The sequence below is a fragment of the Colius striatus genome, chromosome 13, assembly GCF_028858725.1.
Source record: "Colius striatus isolate bColStr4 chromosome 13, bColStr4.1.hap1, whole genome shotgun sequence".
In the NCBI taxonomy this organism is placed as follows: Eukaryota; Metazoa; Chordata; class Aves; order Coliiformes; family Coliidae; genus Colius; species Colius striatus.
The window spans coordinates 11,506,569-11,526,732 of record NC_084771.1 but is presented as its reverse complement, the minus strand read 5'-3'; the positions used below and the strand labels follow the sequence as shown (position 1 = coordinate 11,526,732).

General features: G+C 49.3%; 2 protein-coding genes across 2 annotated transcripts; both read left to right on the top strand.

Annotated features, from left to right (window-relative positions):
- The first annotated feature begins 1,273 nt into the window (after positions 1-1,273).
- On the top strand, positions 1,274-7,726 carry ITGB1BP2 (integrin subunit beta 1 binding protein 2). The gene is made up of 11 exons (XM_010200692.2): positions 1,274-1,337; positions 1,562-1,611; positions 1,710-1,766; positions 2,345-2,493; positions 2,612-2,724; positions 2,991-3,049; positions 3,884-3,954; positions 4,182-4,284; positions 5,822-5,941; positions 6,375-6,437; positions 7,475-7,726. Exons 1-11 carry the CDS (start codon positions 1,274-1,276, stop codon positions 7,724-7,726), a joined length of 1,101 nt encoding a protein of 366 aa, XP_010198994.2.
- Positions 7,727-8,674: 948 nt separating this feature from the next.
- LOC104552734 (rho-related GTP-binding protein RhoG) lies at positions 8,675-18,286 on the top strand. Its single transcript, XM_062006472.1, is given in 6 exon segments — positions 8,675-8,715; positions 11,072-11,224; positions 12,363-12,418; positions 15,810-15,880; positions 17,693-18,160; positions 18,162-18,286. Coding segments are annotated over 2 exon segments (480 nt in total). The 5' UTR covers positions 8,675-8,715; positions 11,072-11,224; positions 12,363-12,418; positions 15,810-15,880; positions 17,693-17,713; the 3' UTR covers positions 18,195-18,286.
- The last annotated feature ends 1,878 nt before the right edge of the window (positions 18,287-20,164 follow it).

The window sequence follows — 20,164 nt, the reverse complement described above, 5'->3', positions numbered from 1 at the left end:
GATATGTGTCCTCCCTTCCAGCAGGACCATCTTCCTTGCTAACAAGGTGACAAGGGAAAGCCTGACATTGCTGCTGGCTGGGGCAGCTCAAGGTGGGGATGGCAGAACTGAACTGGAGGTGGAGCAGCAGGGGAGTGAAGTCTGCAGTCATCTCCCTGGGGAGCTCCACAGGGTCAGCAAGGGCTGATCCAAATTCTGGACACCCCCACCTCAGTGTCAGCAGATCCTGCAGTCTGTTGCAGGGGGATTAACTAGATTAAACAAACATTGTGGGGCAGAGATGGGGGTTACATCAGCCATGGTGGACCCTGTGGGTTCCTCTTTCTGTTTGGGCAACTGCTGCCTGAAGGTTCTGCCCTTTGTGCTATCTGGTAGTTATTTTGAACCTGGTTCCTGAGCAGAAACACTTTCCAGGTGCTGTGTTCTCTGGCAGGTCAGGGCAGCACCCGGGAAACAGCTGTGTCTGCAAACAGGAACAACAGCAGCAACAAAATACCTGTTTGGATGCTTGGAGGACCTAGGTACAATTTTTTACCGTGTTTCTTGTTAATAGAAGAAAACCCTTGGGCCTCAGAAAGGGAGCAGGGAGTCCAAGCAAACCCCTCCTGGGTATAGGGGGCCCATATAACATTTTGCACTCTTCTTTATTGAAAATAATCTACCAGGGACAGATTTCATCCCTGGGTCACAGAAGACCCTGCATTGAAGGATATCTTGGCCACATCCACTGCTTTGGTCCACTGGTGCCTCTGTCTAGCAGGTGACCATGCCTTTTGGGCCTGAGGTTTTGCCCTGAGACTCTGGGAAATCCCTTCCCTTCTTTTTCAGGAAACTTTCAGCTGCTTCTCTAAATGCTAAAGAAACTGAGAGCAATTGCTCAAGAGGAGTTGCAGGTTGCCCGAGCTGAGCATGAGCATCAGGCTGGCCCAACACCTCCATGGCACACACTGGCAGGTGGGAGGTCCTCTGCCCCCCTCAGCTTCAGAGCCACCTCACAGCACCTCTTCCCGCTGCTGAGCACAAGGGCAGGACAGAAATGCCTCTCAAGATAACGTGGGCACTGGGTCACGTCAGCTGCTGAGCTGCTATGTCCATCTTTAGCCTGTTCTCCTGTTACCAGTCCCCTCCTCCAGCTGCCTCCAAAGATAGGCAAAGCCACCTCCCAGCTCCTGGGCTGGAAACTGCAGAGAAGCAGAGGAGAGATCAGAGGCAGGGATGAGATTGGTGGGGTTTGTGTGGAAGGAGTGAAGGAGGCTGGGACTACGCCTGAGCTATGGCCTCGCTGTGCTACAACAAGGGCTGTGGGCAGAGGTTTGATCCTGAGCACAATGCCAAGGGTAAGTTGGCTCGTCTGCCTTGCACCAAGGTGAGTGGGTACATGTGCTGCTTTTGCAGTCTGTGGCCTCAGTTGCCATGGCCTGAGCTGCCAGGCAGGGCTGAGCTGAGCCCAGTGCAGGCAGCCCACGCTGCAGGAGCTGGCTCAGGAGCTGCCAGGCATCATGGGTGGCTCGAGGGCAGGATTGCTCTTCCTGCAAGGTTCTGCCTGATTTTCCCCTTTCAGATTCCTGCCTGTATCACCCAGGTGTCCCCATCTTCCACGATGCCCTGAAGGTGAGTGGGGCAGGACCTGGGGCTGCAACTGTAGGGAGAGACCTTGTGCCTGGTGGGACTGTGCACACCTGACCAGGCTGTTGGCTCCCTGTGCCTAGGGCTGGTCTTGTTGTAAGAAACGCACAACAGACTTCTCTGAGTTCCTCTCCATAAAGGTAAGAGACCCACAAGCCCAAATGCACTTTGATTCTGCTCCTTCATCCTCTCCTTCTTGCCCCTGCTCTCCTTGTCCTGTCCTATCCCATCCCCATCCCGTGCCAAGGCAATCCCCTTTGGCCTGCTTGGAGAGGCATTGCTTATCTGCTTCCAAGGAGCCTGCAAGCAAAGTGTGGGGCAGGTACTCCTGGAGAGGAGCGCTGGAGGGGGCTGGGATCCTCCACCAAGATCCTGTTGGGTCAACACAAATGCCCCAAGTGCCAGCACAGCTGGGAATGCCTGAACCTTCCTGGGTGGGGGAAGGAGGCAGCAGAGGCCCAGGCACGTGGGAGACTCTTGCTGTCCTTCAGCTGCCAGGCTGGGGTGTAGCAGAGCTCAGACCTGCCTGCCGTGGCTCTGACAGGCTGCCACACTGTCTTGTCCCTGAAATCCCTGCAGAAGCCCCTGCTGTGGTGCAGGGTTAGAGCCCATCCCTGCAGGACACAGAGCCACCAGAGCAAGGAAACTTGCAGGCTTTTGGTGCAGTCGCGAGGTTGGGGAGGGCAAAGCAGGCACCAGGCTTGCCTCTTCTGCTCAGGGATGCACAAAGGGGTTTCACAGCAAGGAGAAGCCCCCTGAGCCTTTCAGCCAAGAGGAGACCTCAGATAAGCCAAAGGGCAAAACAATGGAGGAGCTCATTGTCCAAGGACCAAAATCAGCTGAGAAGATGCAGCGGGAAAGACCAAGGTGAGACAGGTTCAGCCCTGCACGTGTCGTGTCCTGCCTTGCTGCTTGTTCAGGAGAGGCAATGGCACTTAAACTGCAAATAAAACCCCACTTGGCCTTTGTTGCTGCCATTTCTCAGCTCTGACGAGCCAAGACAACTGCTGCCAATTAAAGTATCCAGGTCTTTGGAGCAGGCACTGGAGAAACTGAATCTGTCCTCCAAGGATGAGGCACCTGAGGGCAGTTGCACAGGTAGCCATGGGCTTGATGGATGGCAGTGGGGTAGCACGTGGCAAGTTCAGCACAGGGTTTTGCACGGCAGGTTCAGTACAGGATGGGCAGTGCTGTGCTGAGCCACCTGCAAACCCCCAGAGCTGCTTTTGGGAGGTGGGTAGCAACGGACTGTGCTCATGGGTTATATGTGTTAAGGTGAGGAGGTGGCAATGGGACTGTGGAGAGGGTCTGGGGGCAGGCACAGGCAGTCCATGCCCTGGTGTGAAGCTGTATTGCCCTTGCAGGGGAGGCAGCTGCCCAGGTGAGAGCTGGCACCACCTGCAAGAACGCAGCCTGCAAGGCGGTGAGTAGCTGGCAAGGTCCTGGGGGCATTACCAATCTGGCACTGGGCTCTTGCCTCAGTGGCACTGGGTGCAGGGCAGGTGGGAGGTGGCAGTGCCCATCGGCTCAGCATGCTCCTGTTCATCCCATCCCTGGAGCAGCTGCCTCTGTTGCTCCCCTGCCACATTCCTGCTTCCAGATTCCAGGATTAGTGGTACATTTGCAGTTCACAGCTGCTAATTGCTTGTAATGAAATACAGCATTTCTTCAAGATATGGGCATACAGGTAAGTGCATGTAGAATAATTCCATCTTTGCTTAATTAAGGTAGCAGAGCCCACTTTCTCCCTTGCCCCGAGGCTGTGCTGTGTAGGACTGTCTGCCTGCCTGCCTCAAGGCACAGCTGCAGGGGCTGAGCTGAAGGAGGGCCACATGCCTGGAAAGCAGCACAGAGGGGAGTGAGCAGAGAGCAAAAAGCAGGAGGTGGATGAGGACATGAGACTGACATGCTCAGGGAAGGAGGGGAAAGGACAGGGTGGACAAACAGCCACTTGCACTTTGGATCAAGTTTCTCTATTGTCTGAAGTTGCCCACTGTCCCAGTGCTGGGGCCAGGCTGCTGCCAGGGGCGTGGGGATGAGGCTGGGGTCCCAGCAAGGCTGGGCTGGCTGCCCTACTGGCAGGGAGCAGGAGCTGGGCATACCCAGAGCGAGTCCTCACAGGTGCTGGACTCAGTGAAAGGGTGATGTTGGGCATCATGCTGTTCCCTGTGCAGGGATGGGCATCAATGGGTGGATGCCTGGCTGTGCCATGCTGTGCCAGAGGTGTGGCTGAAACTTTCCTCTGCTTGCTCCATAGATCTACCAGGGCCTGGAGAGCAACACAGAGGTTTGTACGTTCCATCCTGGCGTTCCTGTCTTCCATGAGGGGTAAGAAACAACCTTTTACTGAGAGCACAGTGACCTGCTGAAGGCTGGAAGTGCCCCATTGTGAGGGTGTGTGGCCTCAGCAGCACAGCTGCTGCAGTCATGGTGACAGCTGGGCACAGGGAGCTGCTGATTCCGAGCCCTTCTCCCCCACCACCCTGAGGCCCACCGTGGTTCCCTCTCCGGCTCCCATGGGGTGCTCCCTGCTCAGGCCATCCCCCTCTCCCCAGGATGAAGTACTGGAGCTGCTGTGGAATCAAAACAACAGACTTCAGCAGCTTCCTGGAGCAGCCAGGCTGCAGCACTGGGAAGCACTGCTGGACTGCAAAGGGGGTAAGGGGGCTCTTGGTAAGGGTAACTCGTGTGAGCAAGTGACTGGAACTCAAGGAAGCTCTTTCCTTTGCTCTGCAATTACCTGGGTTTCTGCTTTGAATTGTCTTCATTTTCATAATTGCTGCCAGATGACTGCACAGGGTTTGAATGCCTCATCTTCACCCAGCTGCTGCTGAAATGCTGCTCCTGCATCCACAAAATGTGTCAACTCTCAGACCCAACAGGCAGATGTGCAATAGGCAGCTGAACAAAGCAGGAGGTAGCCCCAGGCATGGCACAGCCAGTGCTGCAGGCTGCCACACAGGGGTGGGCAGCTGAGATGGGAAAAGCCCTGCAAAAGAAAAGACCCCAAAAGCTTAGTGAGGTGGCTGAATTTGGGTTTAATGGAGCTTTCTCTCTGCAGCTGCTTCCCAGGAGGGAGGTCATCTACGTAGTGACATGGTGTTGTGGCAGAGCAATGGAGAGAAGACCATAATTCCCCATATTGTGGATCTATGGATGTTTCCCCAGGAAAGCTCTTGTCTGGAAACAGACTTGAGCTGGAAAGATTGAACCAGAGTGACCCAGGATAACCCTGAAACTGCATCATGTTCCTCTGAATCAGCACTGCTCTGAGCAACCCCCTCTAAGCCTGGTCTGTTCTTTGTCTCTGAGCAGAAAATATTGAGTAGATATAAAAGAGGCTGCAGTGAAGGAACCATTGTATAGTGGTGCACATGCTTTGTACTAATTGTCACCTGAGTCTGGGGCTGGGATTCCTCTACAGGCATCTCTGGCAGGCAGTGCTGGGGGGATCTGTCTCCTGGTGATGCTCAGAAATGCACAGTGGGGCCAAAGCTGCCTGTGGCAGGGAGGAGGTGGGGATCCCGTGGGACAAAGGTGAAATGTGGACATTTGGGGCTCATCCATCTCCCAAATTTAGCACAGTAGTATGATCTGTGTCCAGCAACAGCACTTGCACTGATTTCCAGGCTGTCTCCTGACTCTGTACAGTACCTATGAGCTTGGGCATAGCAGAATGACTCTGGAACAAGAAGGAGATATCTCTGGTCTTACCACAGATGTCCCACATTGCATGGGACAGCATGGCAGGGGCTGCCCACCTTCACAGAAACACCTCCCCTCAAAAACCTGCATGAAAGGCAGAGCTTGAATGACAGGACAAGGGGCAATGGGTATGAGCTGGAACATAAGAGGTTCCAAAGAAACACAAGGAAGAATTTCTTCCCTGTTGAGGTGAGGGAGCACTGGAAGGGGCTGCCCAGATGGGCTCTGGAGACATTCAGACCTACCTGGATGAGTTCCTGTGTGCCCTACTCTAGGTGGTGCTGCTCTGGTAGTGGAGTTGCACTGAATGAGGTTTGGAGATCCCTTCCAGCCCTTGAGAGTCTGATTCTGTGTGATTCTGTGATGCTGACCTCAGCTGATGTGCTGCAAAGGAGACTCACAAAGGAGCATCCTCCAGCACTCACATCCCCTGTGTCTGGGGTGTGCTAGGGCTAGATGCTGTGCCACCATGGCTTCCTCTCCCTTACAGGACAAGACAGTGGTGTCGTGCCGGCAGGACTGGCACCAAACCAGCAGCCAGGTGGTGGTGACGGTCTATGCCAAGAACCCTCTGCCCGCCCTCAGCAGCGTGAAAGCCAACCGCACTGTGGTGAGTGGGGCTGGCAGAGCTGGCCTGGGCATGTGCACTTTAATGGCACCTAATTGTGGTGAGCCAACAGCCAGGAGCCAGCCTGGTGCTCTTTGATGGCCTGTTTGGTCTGTTGCTGCAGCCAGGGATGGTGCTGCCAACCTGCAGTCCTTGAGCTGAGAGGTGCCCAGCTGCTGCCCAGCCACACTGGCTCAGTAGCTTTTGGCCTCAGTGGGTGGCTTTGGTGTCTTTACATCCGTTGATTGGTGGCAGAGGTGAACCTGGGATGCTCTGAAGGGTGTAAGACCCTCCCAGGTGCTGAGGGGAGTACCTGACTGTTACACTGGAGTCAGGATGGGGGATACTTGGTGCTGGAAGGCAGCTGCACTGGCTGGGTGACAAGCTCTGGCAGTACTGTGCTACCCATTCAGATAATCCTCTGTTGCTCTTTCAGCTTGAGGTTCATGTCATCTTTGAAGGGAACAAGGTTTTCCAGGCAGAACTGGATCTTTGGGGGGTAAGATCCTGTTTACTTTGATTTCACTGTACCAATAGTCTGTGTGGGGCTGGGCTACAATGCTGTGAGGCAGCCTGTGCTCTGTCAGGAGCATTGGCAGCCCCAAACACAGCCTCCCAGTAAGGAAAATGCCTCTCTGTGTAGTCAGGATGCTCAGACTTTTGAAAAAGCAGCAAAATGGCTGTTGCTGCAATTTCTGTGCAGTCCTTCCAGTGCATAGAGCATGAGGCAGAGCTTGGCTGTATTACTGCATTGGGATGCTGCTGTAGCCCCCAGGATGCCATCTCTTCCCTGGATGGCACATCATAGGAGCAAACAGTCATTTCATACCTGAGGCACCCTGCCCACCCTCTTTTAAATGCTGCCACAGCACTGGCTTGCTCATGTTGGGATTGTCTGGGAGCCAGGTTGCCCAGGTACCAGCATTTATAGCCATCTCTGCTCGGAAGTTCCTCAGGGCTTGTGAGGACGGCTGTTTCAGAGGCTGCTGGGGATGCTTTGATCAATCCTGGACTAAGAGCAGAGCTGGACATAGCTGCTGGCTCAGTAGGTGTTCTGGGTTTGGTCCCAGACTCCAAAGACTCCTTGTTTCAGCAGGTCCCTGTACCCACCTGCAACCCTGCCACGCCTGTGGGTAGGCAGCGGTGTGAGGGAGAGACTTGCTCTCTGGTTTCTCAGCTGCTTGCTGGCTGGGGAGGAGCAGTGAGACTTAGCAAATGGCACGTGCAGTTCTTGCCCGTATCTGCGGCGTGTGCTGCCGGCTGTGGGTGCGCCTGTGTCTCAGCACAGCTCCCTGCCGTGGGGAGAGGGCTGCACTGCAGCCGTGCATGTGGCTGTGGCTGGCTGAGCCGCTCTGAGCTCCGTTCCAGCACTCTGGTGGTACTGATACAGCGTGAAGCTCAGCTGGAGCCCAGGTTTCATCCTGCTCTGGCTCGTGGTACGCAGGGAGAGGAGATTTCTCCTTTCTTCTCTGCCAGAAAGGGGAAGGAGGAGCATGTGCTGCCTGCCCAGCTCACTGAACTTTTCCCTCTCTCTAGGTCATCAAAATAGAGAAGAGCTTTGTGAGCATGGTCCCTACCAAGGTGGAGATCACGCTTTGCAAAGCCAGTCCCGGCTCTTGGGCCAGACTGGAGCTCCCCCAAAGCAGATTGAACTCCCATGGTGAGCAGGAGAAGGAGGCTGCCAACACAGAGGAGCCCATGGCAGCACAGGAGGAGGACTCAGATGACAGCTTGAGCTGGTCAGAGGAGGAAGATGAGGAGCTGGAGATGGGAACACCAAGCAGCTGAGAGTCAAGTGCTTTGTCAGCTGAGCAGTGCTGGCTCCTGAGCCGACTGGGACCTTAGCAGGAGCTCCAGAGGAGCAGCCCCAGCCCAGGGCTGCGTGCAGGCTGCAGCACAGCCTCTCCTCCCATGTCAGAAGGGGCACGGAATAAAAACCTGGAACAAAGGTTATACTCTGGAATTCCTGATTGGTGCTTAAGGAACATCAGCAGGCTGAACCCTGCTGTCTATCTCTCCCTCTCCCGTGCCTGGCTGGGACAGGAACACAGCAGGAGCCTCCCTATCTGCACCTCGGGCAGCATGTGCCTGATCTGCCAGGTGTTCTACCTGGCCCTGGCATTTCTGGGGGTGCAGAGCTTTGGGGCAGCAGGATGAGCCCCAGCGTGCCACATCACATCCTCTTACGGTAGGAAAGGAGAGCCAGGCCTGGGAGGTGCTAGAAGGAAGGTGGCTACTGCAGGCACGAGGGGACTGTCACTGCTCCGAGTGGGGACACGATGGTGCCCTCTGCAGATGCCTTTTAGAGGTGTAACAGGTCAATACAAAGGGAGGGGAGAGGGGGAGGCTGCAGAGGTGGGGATCAGCGCGGGGATTCTGCTGCCAACACTTCTCAGTGCAGTGTGACCTGCCCCCTTGGCGACTGTACCGGGACACCTGTGTCCTACAGCCGGCTGCACTGGTGTACCCAAACACTACAACCAGCTGTACTGGGACAGCCAGGTCCCACAGCTGACCGTGCCGGCACACCTGGGTACCACAGCTCACCGTGCTGGGACAGCGGGGCGCTGCGGCTGATTGTACTGTGACACCCGGGTCCCACCGCACCGGGACCCCGCCGAGCCCGCAGCTCCCCCGGCGCGCCCTGTCCTCGTGCCGCCTGCGCGCGGCGGCGCCCCCTGGCGGCGGCTGCGCGGCGGCGGCGGCGGGGCGGAGCGCGCGTGCGCGCGGCGTGCGCGGGGCGCGGCCGTGTCGCGGGCCGGCCGGCGGCGCGGGAGGTGAGCGCGGGGCGCGCGGGGCTGGCGGCGCGGGAAGGGCGGCGGCGGGGGCGCGGTGCCGGCGCGCGGGGACGGGCGGCGCCTCGGGGCTCCTGGCGCGCGGCGGGCCCTGAGGGCAGCTGAGGTGCGGCGGCCCCGGGCCCGGCGGCGGGGAAGGGAGCGGCCCCCGCGGTGCCTCCCGGCGCCCCGCGCGCCTGCGGCTCGTTTGCGCTGCGCGTTGCCGCCGGGCGGAGGCCCGGGCGAGCGGCGCCCTGGGGAGGAAGATCCTCCGCGTCCGGCCGCCGCCACCCTCGCTGTCAGCGGGGGGGCGGCGGCCCGGGGCCGGCGGCGGCCTCTTCCCGGCGCGGGAGCCGCGGCGGCCGCCGCTTCCTCCCCGGGGGCATCGCTCCCCGCGTCCTCCGCCGGGCTGCTGCCCGCCTGCCCCGCCGGGAAGCGGCCGGAGGAGGGAGGGGAAGGCGCGCGCGGGCGGAGCGGGGGGTCGGCAACTCCCCCCAGGCGCGGGGCGTGTTGTTCGCCGGGTTCGGAGGTTGCGGGAGGTGGGATGCGGGTCCCGGCTTCTGTACTCGGCGGTGTTGGTGGAGGTGGATGTGCTTAGCGGGGGCCTGGAGGCGTAGGGAGAGGGAGATGTTTGTCGCTCAGGGATGTGCGGGAAGCTTGAATGGCCTCCGGGGCACGTCCTGCTCTTCCTTCTTCCGCAGTGTCCGAAGGGTTGGGCTGGGTTGGTCCAAAGTCGGGCTGATGCTAATCTTCATTAGGAGTACCGTCACAAATTTAAGGCGACCTCTGCTCCCAGCGGATATAATAAAAGGTTGGCATATGATGAGTTGCCTTTTCTAAAGGTCTTTTATTTCAGTGCTGAGAGTCACTTTCTTTAACCAGGATATGTAGGAGTAGTTGCATTTGATCTGCTCTATAAAAACTCTCAGATGGTTGTCTCAGGAAGAGCAGAGCAAGGTAGTGACAAAACATCCCAAGTGGTTTCGGGAGTCGCAGGTATTGTCTCATTTAGCAGCCGCTGCAGAGCTCTCTCTTTCACAAGCTCAACAGTTCTCGTATGAGCTTTCAATATGTGTAACATCCTGTACTGAGGAATTCTAGCTTACCCTCACAGCCTGAGAAGCAACGACACCTTTTATTTGTCCCCATCCTCCCTTTTTCTCATTTAACTTGATGCCCCTTAGATTATTTTTTGAAAGAACCAATGAAAAGACTTTGTTTACTTTTTATAAACACTTGTGATTCTCGTTGTATTTACTCTGAGTTACAGAAAAGCTTTAAATGCTTTCATTCTTTATGTGCACCCCATGTTTGCAACATAAGGAAAAGCTCTTTCAGTGTTGAGGTGAGGGAGCCCTGGCCCAGGCTGCCCAGGGAGGGTTTGGAGGCTCCTGCTCTGGAGGGCTTCAAAACCCGCCTGGACACGTTCCTGTGTGACCTGATTGAGGTGGGAGCTGCTTTAGCGGGGGGGTTGGACTGGATGATCTCTAAAGGTCCCTTCCAACCCCCACCATTCTATGACTGTGTGTCCCATACTGGAGTGCAGTGCTCCTCGTGCCAGCATTATAAGCATAAAATACGCAGTGTGAAGTTCAGCCAATTTGTCAGTGGTGAGCTGCACACAAGTTTTTCTAGGGGGAACTTAAGCTTGTGTGACACATTTGGCGTTTTAGCTTCCTATTTCCATTTAAAAAAAAAAGGATGCATTTAAATGCTTTTCTTAAAAGGAACTTCACAGAGATCTTGGGAGCAAACCAATGAAATAGGCAGTTTGCTATGAGGAGGAAACTGAATATGCAGTTTGATTTGCTTACACAATGAGGCTGTGGCTTTTTCTGGAGTCCAAAGCGCTTTTAACCAATTTGGTGTGATTTAAAGATCCATACCTTTCAAAGGAGCTGTGGGCTGTTTGTTTTTTTACCTTTCTATGCCTGTATGTGTAAATCTGACTGTGGAGAGACTCCTTGCCTCTGGGAACTTCTGCTCACTTCCTTGGAACCCATGTAAAGGAGACTGGCAAACACTGTGATGCTGTAGCACACAAGCCATGATACCCCAGGCACAGAGTCCACGCTTTAACTGTTTAAAGACACTTTTGTAACCTGTTATGGAATGACCAAGTGACTTTTTTTAACCCCCAAGTGCGATTTGGGGGCGGAGGAGGAGATATCAAAGAGAAGCAAAAGTGTGTGGGGGGGCCTTAGATTTTCCTGGTATACACATCACCCCTCAAACACAATGGTGTCTTTGTTGCAACTTTTGCTACAAATAAAGTGCATTTAGAGTGCCAGGGAATGGCAGGTAGCAAAAGATGATAGCAAGATAAACTAACAGGGGTTTTTTCCTCCACCTCAAATAGGACTCAGGGATGCCCTAACTGGATTTAGGATTCATCCTGCAATACGTTCAGTGTGCCTCTCCACAGAACCTCATGTCTGAGGGACTCTCTGGTATTGGTTTTTTTTCTTATAGCCAACAGTAATGAATAAGGCCTTTCCAGTGTCTGTGCAAGGTAGGAAAGACGTGTTATTCACTTTTTATGAACTAACTCTGATACCCAGGACTCCTGCGTGTTGCTTGTATCACACAGGAGGTGTGTAGTGAACCTGGGCATAGAACCCTGCAGTCCCAGCTCCTAGTCCTACACCTTTACTCAGCTCACCCTCACAGCATGTCAGAGTCACTTGTGGTCAAATAAATTATGAAGGGTGCCCATCTTGAATCTGTACTTCTGCATGTGGTTGCAGGGGGAAAATCAAGTTTAATACTCTTCATCTGGAAGGGGCTGCCCAGATGGGCTGTGGAGTCTCCTTCTCTGGAGACATTCAAACCCAGCTGGATGAGTTCCTGTGTGACCTACTGTAGGTGGTGCTGCTCTGGCAGGGGGATTAGACTGGATGATCTTTTGTGGTCCTTTCCAACCCTTAAAATTCTATGATTAGGGCAGGATACATGTTTATATATATATATAAATGTATATATATGTATCCCCCATATAGGGGAGATTCAGACTTCTGCTGAAGCCCAAGTTTTTAGTTCCTGTATGACTCTGCAACTGTACCTTGGTGTAGTGTTATTTCACAGCTGTTTCATCAGCTCGTTTCTAGTGCCCTTTGGAAATATTCATTAACCAATTAACATAACTCTGGATTCATGGGATTTAAGGTCATTGATATTTGGTCACTAATATTGTTGCTCTCATATAAAATTTGGAATATGAGTGCCTGTATGTGATAAGAATGTTGATGCACTGAGGTTTGTGGGTTTGAGTTGCTCAAATATTTCATGGAGACCACTTTGGTTTCACTGTGGTTCCCTAAGAAATACTGCTGACATGGCAAAGTTTGTGTGTTTCATTCCTGAATAATAAAAACCAAGGTCTTCAATAAGCCAATTTCAGCCTAATTTGACAGAGGTAACAGTAAATGAAAGCTTTGGGCTGGTTCCTGTTATTTCTTTGAAACAACTTTTTTGTGTCAAAAGATGTAAAGCCTTTCTAGGATTCTCAGTGAGGGAACAACCAGTGAGAATTGCTCTCTGGGTGGTGGACTGCATGGCTCCTGCTGTGCTGCTGAAATCTGGCTTGGCTTGTTGATTATTTTCCCCCTCTGCTGCCACTCAGGCTGTCTAGTGATTTGTTTCTCTTGCAGGTAAATGGCAGGATGGAAAGCAGTGTGGAAACTTTGAAAGGCACTGAGAAGTCCAAGTAGGTCACTGGTTACTGAAGGGTATTAGGGATGAGGTCTCCTATTTAACTTTTTTACTCTTGGCATGCATTCTAAAAGTCTAACTCTTGTTCATTCATTTGGTGCTTGCCTAAAACAATGGCCAGTAAGCTGAGCTGTTGGGAATAGTAACAGTCTTGATTAAATTGCCTTGGGAGCCTCTTTCTCTTCCCTGGTGAGGGTCTGATGGCTAAGCTGCACACATGAAAAATCTTTTACCTCCTTTGCAGGGATGAGAGTGGCAGGATGTACATAGGGCTGCCTTATGCACACAGTTAATTGTTGAAAGGTTTCACTTACCAAGCAGACAGACTGAATCATCCTTGATCTAGTTTTTTGTTACTGAAAGATGACCAATTAAGTAATTTAGATTTCTTAACTTCTGTTTCCACTTGCTCCTGATAAAGCAGTATCAAACTTCTGAGGCTACAGAACAGGAAGATGATGGCTGAGCAAAGCAACACAGCTCAGTACAGGTCATTTTGTCTGAACTCCTGGTGTGTTTTCTGCTCATTTTTGGTCAAAATGGGTCCCTATCCAATCTGGAAAGAGAATTACAGAAGACCTGAGAAGCTCTGTGAAACTGAGTTTATCAAAGAGCAACATCAAAGCTGAAATCCACCTATCAGAGGCATCTGGTGTTAACATAGCAAGGGCAGAGATATACCCTGCTAAGAATTCCTCTGCCAAGAGTTTTTGGAAGTGCAGGAAGCATTAAAAGCATAAATCTAGAAAGCCCCAGAAGAATTCAAGCTCGTGTTTCCTCTCTGTTTTCTGTAACTGTTTTCTCCTTTCTCTCAGCAGACAGGGAACTTTCATTCATAACTATTAAAGGGAAGAGGTAGAAGTTTTTTCTCTCCCACCAAAAATGTTGATGCAACAAGTTATTTTGTGATTTCACTTCTGATAGCTTTGTAGGGAGGGGGAGTGGAATCCAAGTAGTGAACTTCCCCAGCAAATATCCAGCTGGGTTCCAAGAGAGCTAGCTGTCCATGTTAATGACACCAGAAAATATGTAATTAGGTCAGAAGGGGAGCAGCTCTCCTGCTCCAGATGATGTCTCGACATGTTGATTGAAATCTTGTGCATTCCAGAGGAAGTGCCAGGTGTGCAGGCAGTGAAAGCAGACTTTGCAGCAGAATGCCAGTTTTCCAATCCAAAGGCACTGATGGACAAGATAGAAATAACTCTCATCTACTTCTTATTACACAACACTTCTTTGTGTGTTGGTTTTGTGTTCTTTTTTTCTTTTAATTCTTTGAAAATGGTTGGAACTCTTCACATTCTGATCATCTTCCATCTTACTGTAATGCAAGTCCTTTCTCTAGCAGGACTAAGCAACCCTCACTACTCTGCACTTTCTGTTCACTCCTTTCACTCGTTGGGTAACCTTTAAACTTAGCTTTGAAGCTTGTGCCTAGCTTTCTGTTTCTACATTCTAAGTCTTGTTTTTGATCTGTTGACATATTCATGTGTATTTTTTTCAGTTCTTGTTACCTGTGGCACGTGGAGTTTTTCTCTCTGAAGTTTTCTGCAAAAATCCTTTTGAAGCTCATTAAAAAAAAAAAACCCCAAACAAACCCTAAACCAATTTTCCTGCTCTTAAAAATATTTGCTGGTAATTTTGTCTTTGGAGTATAGCTTTTCTCAGCATCTGTTTATGTTCAAATAAACATGCAGTTCCAAGTTCAAGGGTGCTTGAGAAATAAAAGGAACTTTTAATGCCAATTTGAACCCCAGCTTCTTGCTGTCTTGTGAGAGTTTCACTGCTAGGCAAAGTGTGTACAAGAATACAATATGTTTATACATTTCATGCATTTTTTTCCAAGACAGTTATACATTTTGAGCACAGCAATATGTGCATTTAGTAGAAAAGGCCTGACAGAGGTAGTATTTTTTTTACTTGGTTAGGACTTAAATTGAAAACCCCCTTTGTCTTCCATGTGTAAATCTTTAACCCAACCATACCTACTCACAGCAGACAGGTTTCTGGAGTGTAGGAGCTTCTTTCTGGTCTTTTTTTCCCTTCAATTAATTTCTCCAAGCTTTGTGTTTCACTGCTAAATCATATGCATCTGTGTGCATGTTTGTTTTTATGTGTTGCATATGCCACATGTGATTCCTTTCAGCTAAGACAACCTACATTAAAGAAGCCCTGCAGAGGAGCATACTTAATCTCTCTACATTTGTGTGGTTTACACTTGGTCTGATGCTTTGGTATGTTTGCATGGGGTTATTGCCTACTGCAAATGTTGCTCTTCTAAAATGCAAGCCTCAGTCAAGTAATTCAGGCTTTTGTCTATTACCCCTTGTCCTATCACTGAACAGTACAGTAAATTCTGGGCTACCTTGTCTTTCCATGACATGCTCTGACCAGAAGTGCACAGAGATGTAAGCCCTTGGGGAAGCTTGTTGTTTATAGAAAGATCTACTTCCAAGTCTTTGCAATTTGTTTAGTTTTAGAAACTAGGAACTGGGCATATATAAAGGCTTTATCTTATTCTCTATGAGACTTTTGTTTCTGTAATTGAGTTCTTATTGCATGTATCCAACCGCCCTAGTTCTGCCATCTCTGTTATGTCACTTGGTATATTGACTGGTCCAAGGAGCAGTCTGTTGCATGGGTAGTTAACTTGGAAAAAACCCTTTTGCTGTGGAATTGTTGGTCACCACCAAGGGTTCTGGCACAGTATCTTCTAGTAGTTCAGGGATTTGAAGTAAATGCAGGAATAAACCTTCAAACCTGCTCTCTGTGCTGCAGGCCAGTGATACTTTGGCAGCAATAGCAGCATTTGGTGCTCCTCCTCCCTGCTTCGTTCCCACCCAATACTACCACTGGCTGGGTTGTGCCAACATGGTTTATTGTGGTACTACTTGGTAAACTGGATGAAACAGCTCACCCTTTATCAGTGTGTGGTCACAACTGAAGAGGTGGCCTGCTCCCTGGGTGGGAAGGGGAAACAAGGTTTGGAAACTTCTGAAGGCAGCCTTGCTGCTGGAGAGAGTGTGGCAGTGTCCCAAAGCAGATAGTGATCAGCCCCCCAGGGAGAGCCCAAGACTGGCATGGTGAGTTAGAGTTGCTTCTTCAGGTAGAAGGGTGTTGTGGTGTTAAAATCCATCTGCTCTTCTCTCACTCTTTGCTTGTAGCACTTAAAGCCCTTTGTGTTCAGAAAGATGATGTTTTATTGTGTGCTGCCAGTAAATGTTCAGCCTCTGTTAAACATTTACAGGATGACACTATTCGTTTGTAATGTGTAAAGTAATTTTATATTAAAAGGGGTTTCAACTTTGGGGGTTTCAAAGTGCAAGAAATGTTTCTAAGCCTTTAATTTGACAGAACTGACTTTTTTTCTTTTTCTTTTTTTTCTCTAGCCCTGTTCAATGAAAATCTTGGTGCAGCTGTTGTGGAGTAATACATGCAGTCCTGCTGTCAGCTTTTGCTGGTCAGTGCTAGTCCTCATTTTACTGATTACCTTTACACTCTGCACTTGCATATACATCTCTCTATATTTGACTGGAGCCTTGAAACGGGATGACTGATTTTTTTGATGTGTGATGAAACTCACATATGTGCTTTTCTGCCAAAACCCTGAAGGACTTGCCAGGCTTCATTTCAGGTGATTCTTATTTCTTAGAAATAGAATTCCTGCCATTTTCCAAGAGGAGAAACTGCTTATTCATCTTCCTCCTGCTTGTTTCCTCCAAATGATTCCACTCAATGTCCTGCTGGAGCATGGTTTCTGCACTGCTTCCCACCACTGTTTGCTTCCAATAGTGTGTGTGTGTGTACATTATTGATACTTCCATTAGCATAGTGTGTTGTAGTGATCACTGTGGATATCTCTCTGCCTGTTGCAGCTTTGTGCCAAAGCTTAAGGTGGTTTATTTTCAGTTAGTACAGGAGAATTGTTTGTGCTCCCAGTGGGAAGAGAGCAGTATATGGATACAGATAAAGACTTGGTCAGAAAGAACAAAGCTGAGACTTAAACAGTAATGACTTGTAGATTTGTTTGGACGATCTTGAAGAGTTATTGGGAAGGAGGGGGTTTAATTACTTTTATAAGTGCTTCATTATTGCTCATTTTCATGCATTTCCTTTGCTGTTTTGATGGTGCTGGAGCTGTGATCTTCCTGGAATATGCAATATAGTTCCTCCTGCTAGTTGTTTTTTTTATTCTGTTTGAAGCAGTGTATTTATTGCTGGTTACAAGCTGAGGATTACTGACAGTACCTCAAAGGCATTTGGGTGAGAAGGCAGATGCAAGTTTCTTCTTGTTCAGGCTAGGAGCAGAAACTCCAGCATATAACAAATGACTGCTTAGAGTTGTTTCATGCTATTTTCAAAGTTGCTGCTGTTCACGTGATGAAAAGAATGAACTGAGTTTTAGGCCATATCCATTATCAGACCTACTCTTCACATATCAGGCTTTGCCAAATATCTCCTGTAACAATTCCCCAGTCTGCCTGGGAAGGCTGTTGGGTTGTTGATCTTTTGCAGCATGTATTTTTCCAATGCTCAGGAACAGCTTGGTTTATTGTAGCTCAAGCCTACTACGTTCTGCTTGTTCTGTCACTGATTAGTGAAAATAATCTGTTCTTGGCTTCTTTAGAAAAAATCTTTATGTATTCTAATGTATTCAAAGAACTCTGCTTGTGCATGCTGCTTTCTGAACCTTTTATTCAGTGTCCTCTAAATGATGCAGTTTGTTGAGCTCTGATTGATCCTGAATTGAGCGAATTATTATAGTAAACAGCAGCAGTGTAGCCCAGCAATGGGTATCTTGGCTCCTTATATGTTGTTTAGACCTTTGTGATAAACTGTTTAGGCAGTAGACTATGTAGACAAGGAGTGTGAATCTTGGAGGGGGGAGTGTGTGTACCTACAAGTGACAGAGTGTCCTGTTACGAGGTCTGAGGTCACGATCCCTTTCTCCTTGCAGGTACCTCTAAGGACTTGTCCCTTTGTGGGAAAATGACTGTTAATAAAGCAAGACTGTGGGAATTTGGCCAATTTGTACTTATATGGTTGGAATGCAGCCAGTTGCCACTGAGCTCTCAACTCATTGCATCTCCATTTCACTATTGTCTTTCTAGCCTGTGAGCTCTTCATAATGGCTTATGAGACACTGAATGTCTAGCTATGATAAGGATTCGTTAGCAATATTAAAACCACTTGCTGAAGCTTATCTTTCAAATGACTGTCATTGAGTGGGTTTTTTTTCCTAACCTCTTTTTTTTCCCCTTGCTCTGTGCAGGGCTTTGTTTCTGGCTAAAGAATGCAGACTATAAAGTGTGTAGTTGTTGGAGATGGTGCCGTGGGAAAAACTTGTCTTCTCATCAGCTATACCACCAATGCCTTTCCAGAAGAGTACATCCCTACTGTGTTTGACAACTACAGTGCCCAAATGACTGTTGATGGCCGGACAGTCAGCCTGAATCTCTGGGACACTGCGGGCCAGGAGGAATACGACCGCCTGCGCACGCTCTCGTATCCTCAAACCAACGTCTTCGTCATCTGTTTCTCCATTGGTAGCCCCTCTTCCTATGCAAATGTGAGGCACAAATGGTACCCTGAAGTTTCTCACCACTGTCCAAACGTTCCCATTCTTTTAGTGGGCACAAAGAGAGACTTAAGAAATGACCTGGAGACGGTTAAAAAGTTGAAAGAGCAAAGCTTGGCTCCCACTACCCCACAGCAGGGAACTTCACTGGCTAAACAAATTGGAGCAGTCAAATATTTGGAGTGTTCAGCATTGAATCAGGAAGGTGTTCGGGAGGTGTTTGCTGAAGCTGTGCGTGCAGTTCTGTATCCTGTGACAAAGAAGAACACAAGAAAATGTGTCTTGTTGTAGTTACCTTGGGTGACAGCTCTTCCAAGTTGAATACTGACTAGAATCTTGGAGGGCTCTTGAATGAGTTGAATTGAAAATTTGCATCTTGCACTAACAGCTCTAAGCAGAAATGGTTTATGCAACGAATATTTTTGCAGTCTTACTGCTTCAGGGATCCTGAAACAGAACAGTTTTGTTGTTGGGGTTTTCTTTTTTCCAACTGAGAGGTCAAATATCTACTTCATTTCTTAAGTTCCAGTCTCCATCTTCTCCAAGGATCACTTGGCCCTTATTTAGTAGAGGAAAATAAAAGAAGGGACTTCTCTGAAGCCAGACTTCTTTACTAAGTAGCCATCAGTTACTAGATTTGCTGAAAAGCTCAGATTCTGATAACTTTGCTTTAAGCGTAGCCGCTGCTTTTCCCATCCCTTATTTCCTGATTGAGTTTGTTTTACAAACAGAAGTCTGGCTGTCCACTTGTTTTAGTTTGCCAATGTAAAGCTTGAAAACAATTTGTTTACATGCAAAAATGCCTGAAATATTACTGAGATTCACTTTAGAGTGAACTATGATCCTTTCTGTGAAGAATTAGAATTGTTTAATGCAATGATTTTATTCATAGGGGCAGGAGCTGATTTGTCCAAATGTAAGGAGCTTAGGATCATGATGAATCACGCAAATGAGCTGAATGAAATGAATTGGGGAGGTGGAAGAGCAGTTTTGATGCAAGTCTTCCATAATCTTATAAAGTGAGCTTTTATTTTACTCTCCAAAGACACTTTGCACCCTGAGAATAAGGTTAACAGTTAACCTTCCTGTGCTGGCTGAGGTAGTTGGGATGATGCTTCTCTGAATGAAGTTTCCAGCATGATCCCTTGGTGAATCCCAGAGACTTGCCAGCAGCTCATTTGCTCTTGAGGAATTCATTCCTTCACTTCTTAGTGCTCTTTTTATGGTGAATTTCTTTGTTGTTTTTCTGGGAACACACTGACAAAACTTGGAAGTTCAGTTTACAGGAACCAGGAACTCTGATTTTTTTTTTTTGTTTCCCTGGCAACTCACTGATGGTTTCAGTTCAATGTGTTCATGGTTAGCCAGTCACTGGATAGGTTTACCTGAGCAGTTTTCTCCTCTCTATGAGGTGATCTGTTATTATAAACTCTTTTAACTGAAGTTCTATTGATCTCCTTTTTAAATTCCTTTAGCAGCTCTAGTGAGTGGCAGCTGGCTTTTTCTTTCCCCTCCTCAGGATGTGCACTGTTCTTTATGTGTGATTCTGGGACCAGCTGAGGAGTGAGCGCATGAAACCTTCCTTAGACTTAACCTTACAGCTTGACGGTATGAAAGCAGCATGATTCAAAGATACTTTGTGTGAAACCAATGGTGCTGGACTGGACTTTGTTGTCTGAAGTTGACAGTGCTGGCTTTGTCCGGAAGCAGCCTCAATTGGTAATTCAGAGCTTGCTTTCTTGTGATTCCCACACATGCAAAACTGCACTGGTGTATACCCTGGGCAGAAAAAAAGCCTCATTTTAGCGAGATAACAGGGAGTACATCAACAGGCTTATTAGGGATCTTGTGTTAATTTGACCTTGCTTTATCTGATATGGGCAAAAATACCAGATGGATAGAAACATTTGTACTTGTGCCATAATTCCTCCCTTTGAAGAGGATGTGCCTTTCTTCAGCTGGTGTAAATGATGCTGACCCTGTGTATCTGAGGTGTGCTTGGACTGGTTACTACTTTAGCAAACTGCAACTGATCATAAACTGCAGTAAATCCAAATACTGGTACACGTGGCTAGTGAACCAACACAGAGTTCCAAATCTTGCCTGATGCCAGGCAACACCAAAACACCCTTTACATGAGATGTTTGCAGGAGCCTAGAGACTCTG

What these genes read in the sequence shown, in the direction of transcription:
- ITGB1BP2 (XM_010200692.2), top strand. Translation starts at nt 1,274, where the DNA reads ATGGCCTCGCTGTGCTACAACAAGGGCTGTGGGCAGAGGTTTGATCCT. An exon ending in TCTTCCACGATGCCCTGAAG is followed by an intron (nt 1,612 to 1,709) that starts GTGAGTGGGGCA and finishes CCCTGTGCCTAG; the next exon opens with GGCTGGTCTTGTTGTAAGAA. An exon ending in ACCTGAGGGCAGTTGCACAG is followed by an intron (nt 2,725 to 2,990) that starts GTAGCCATGGGC and finishes TTGCCCTTGCAG; the next exon opens with GGGAGGCAGCTGCCCAGGTG.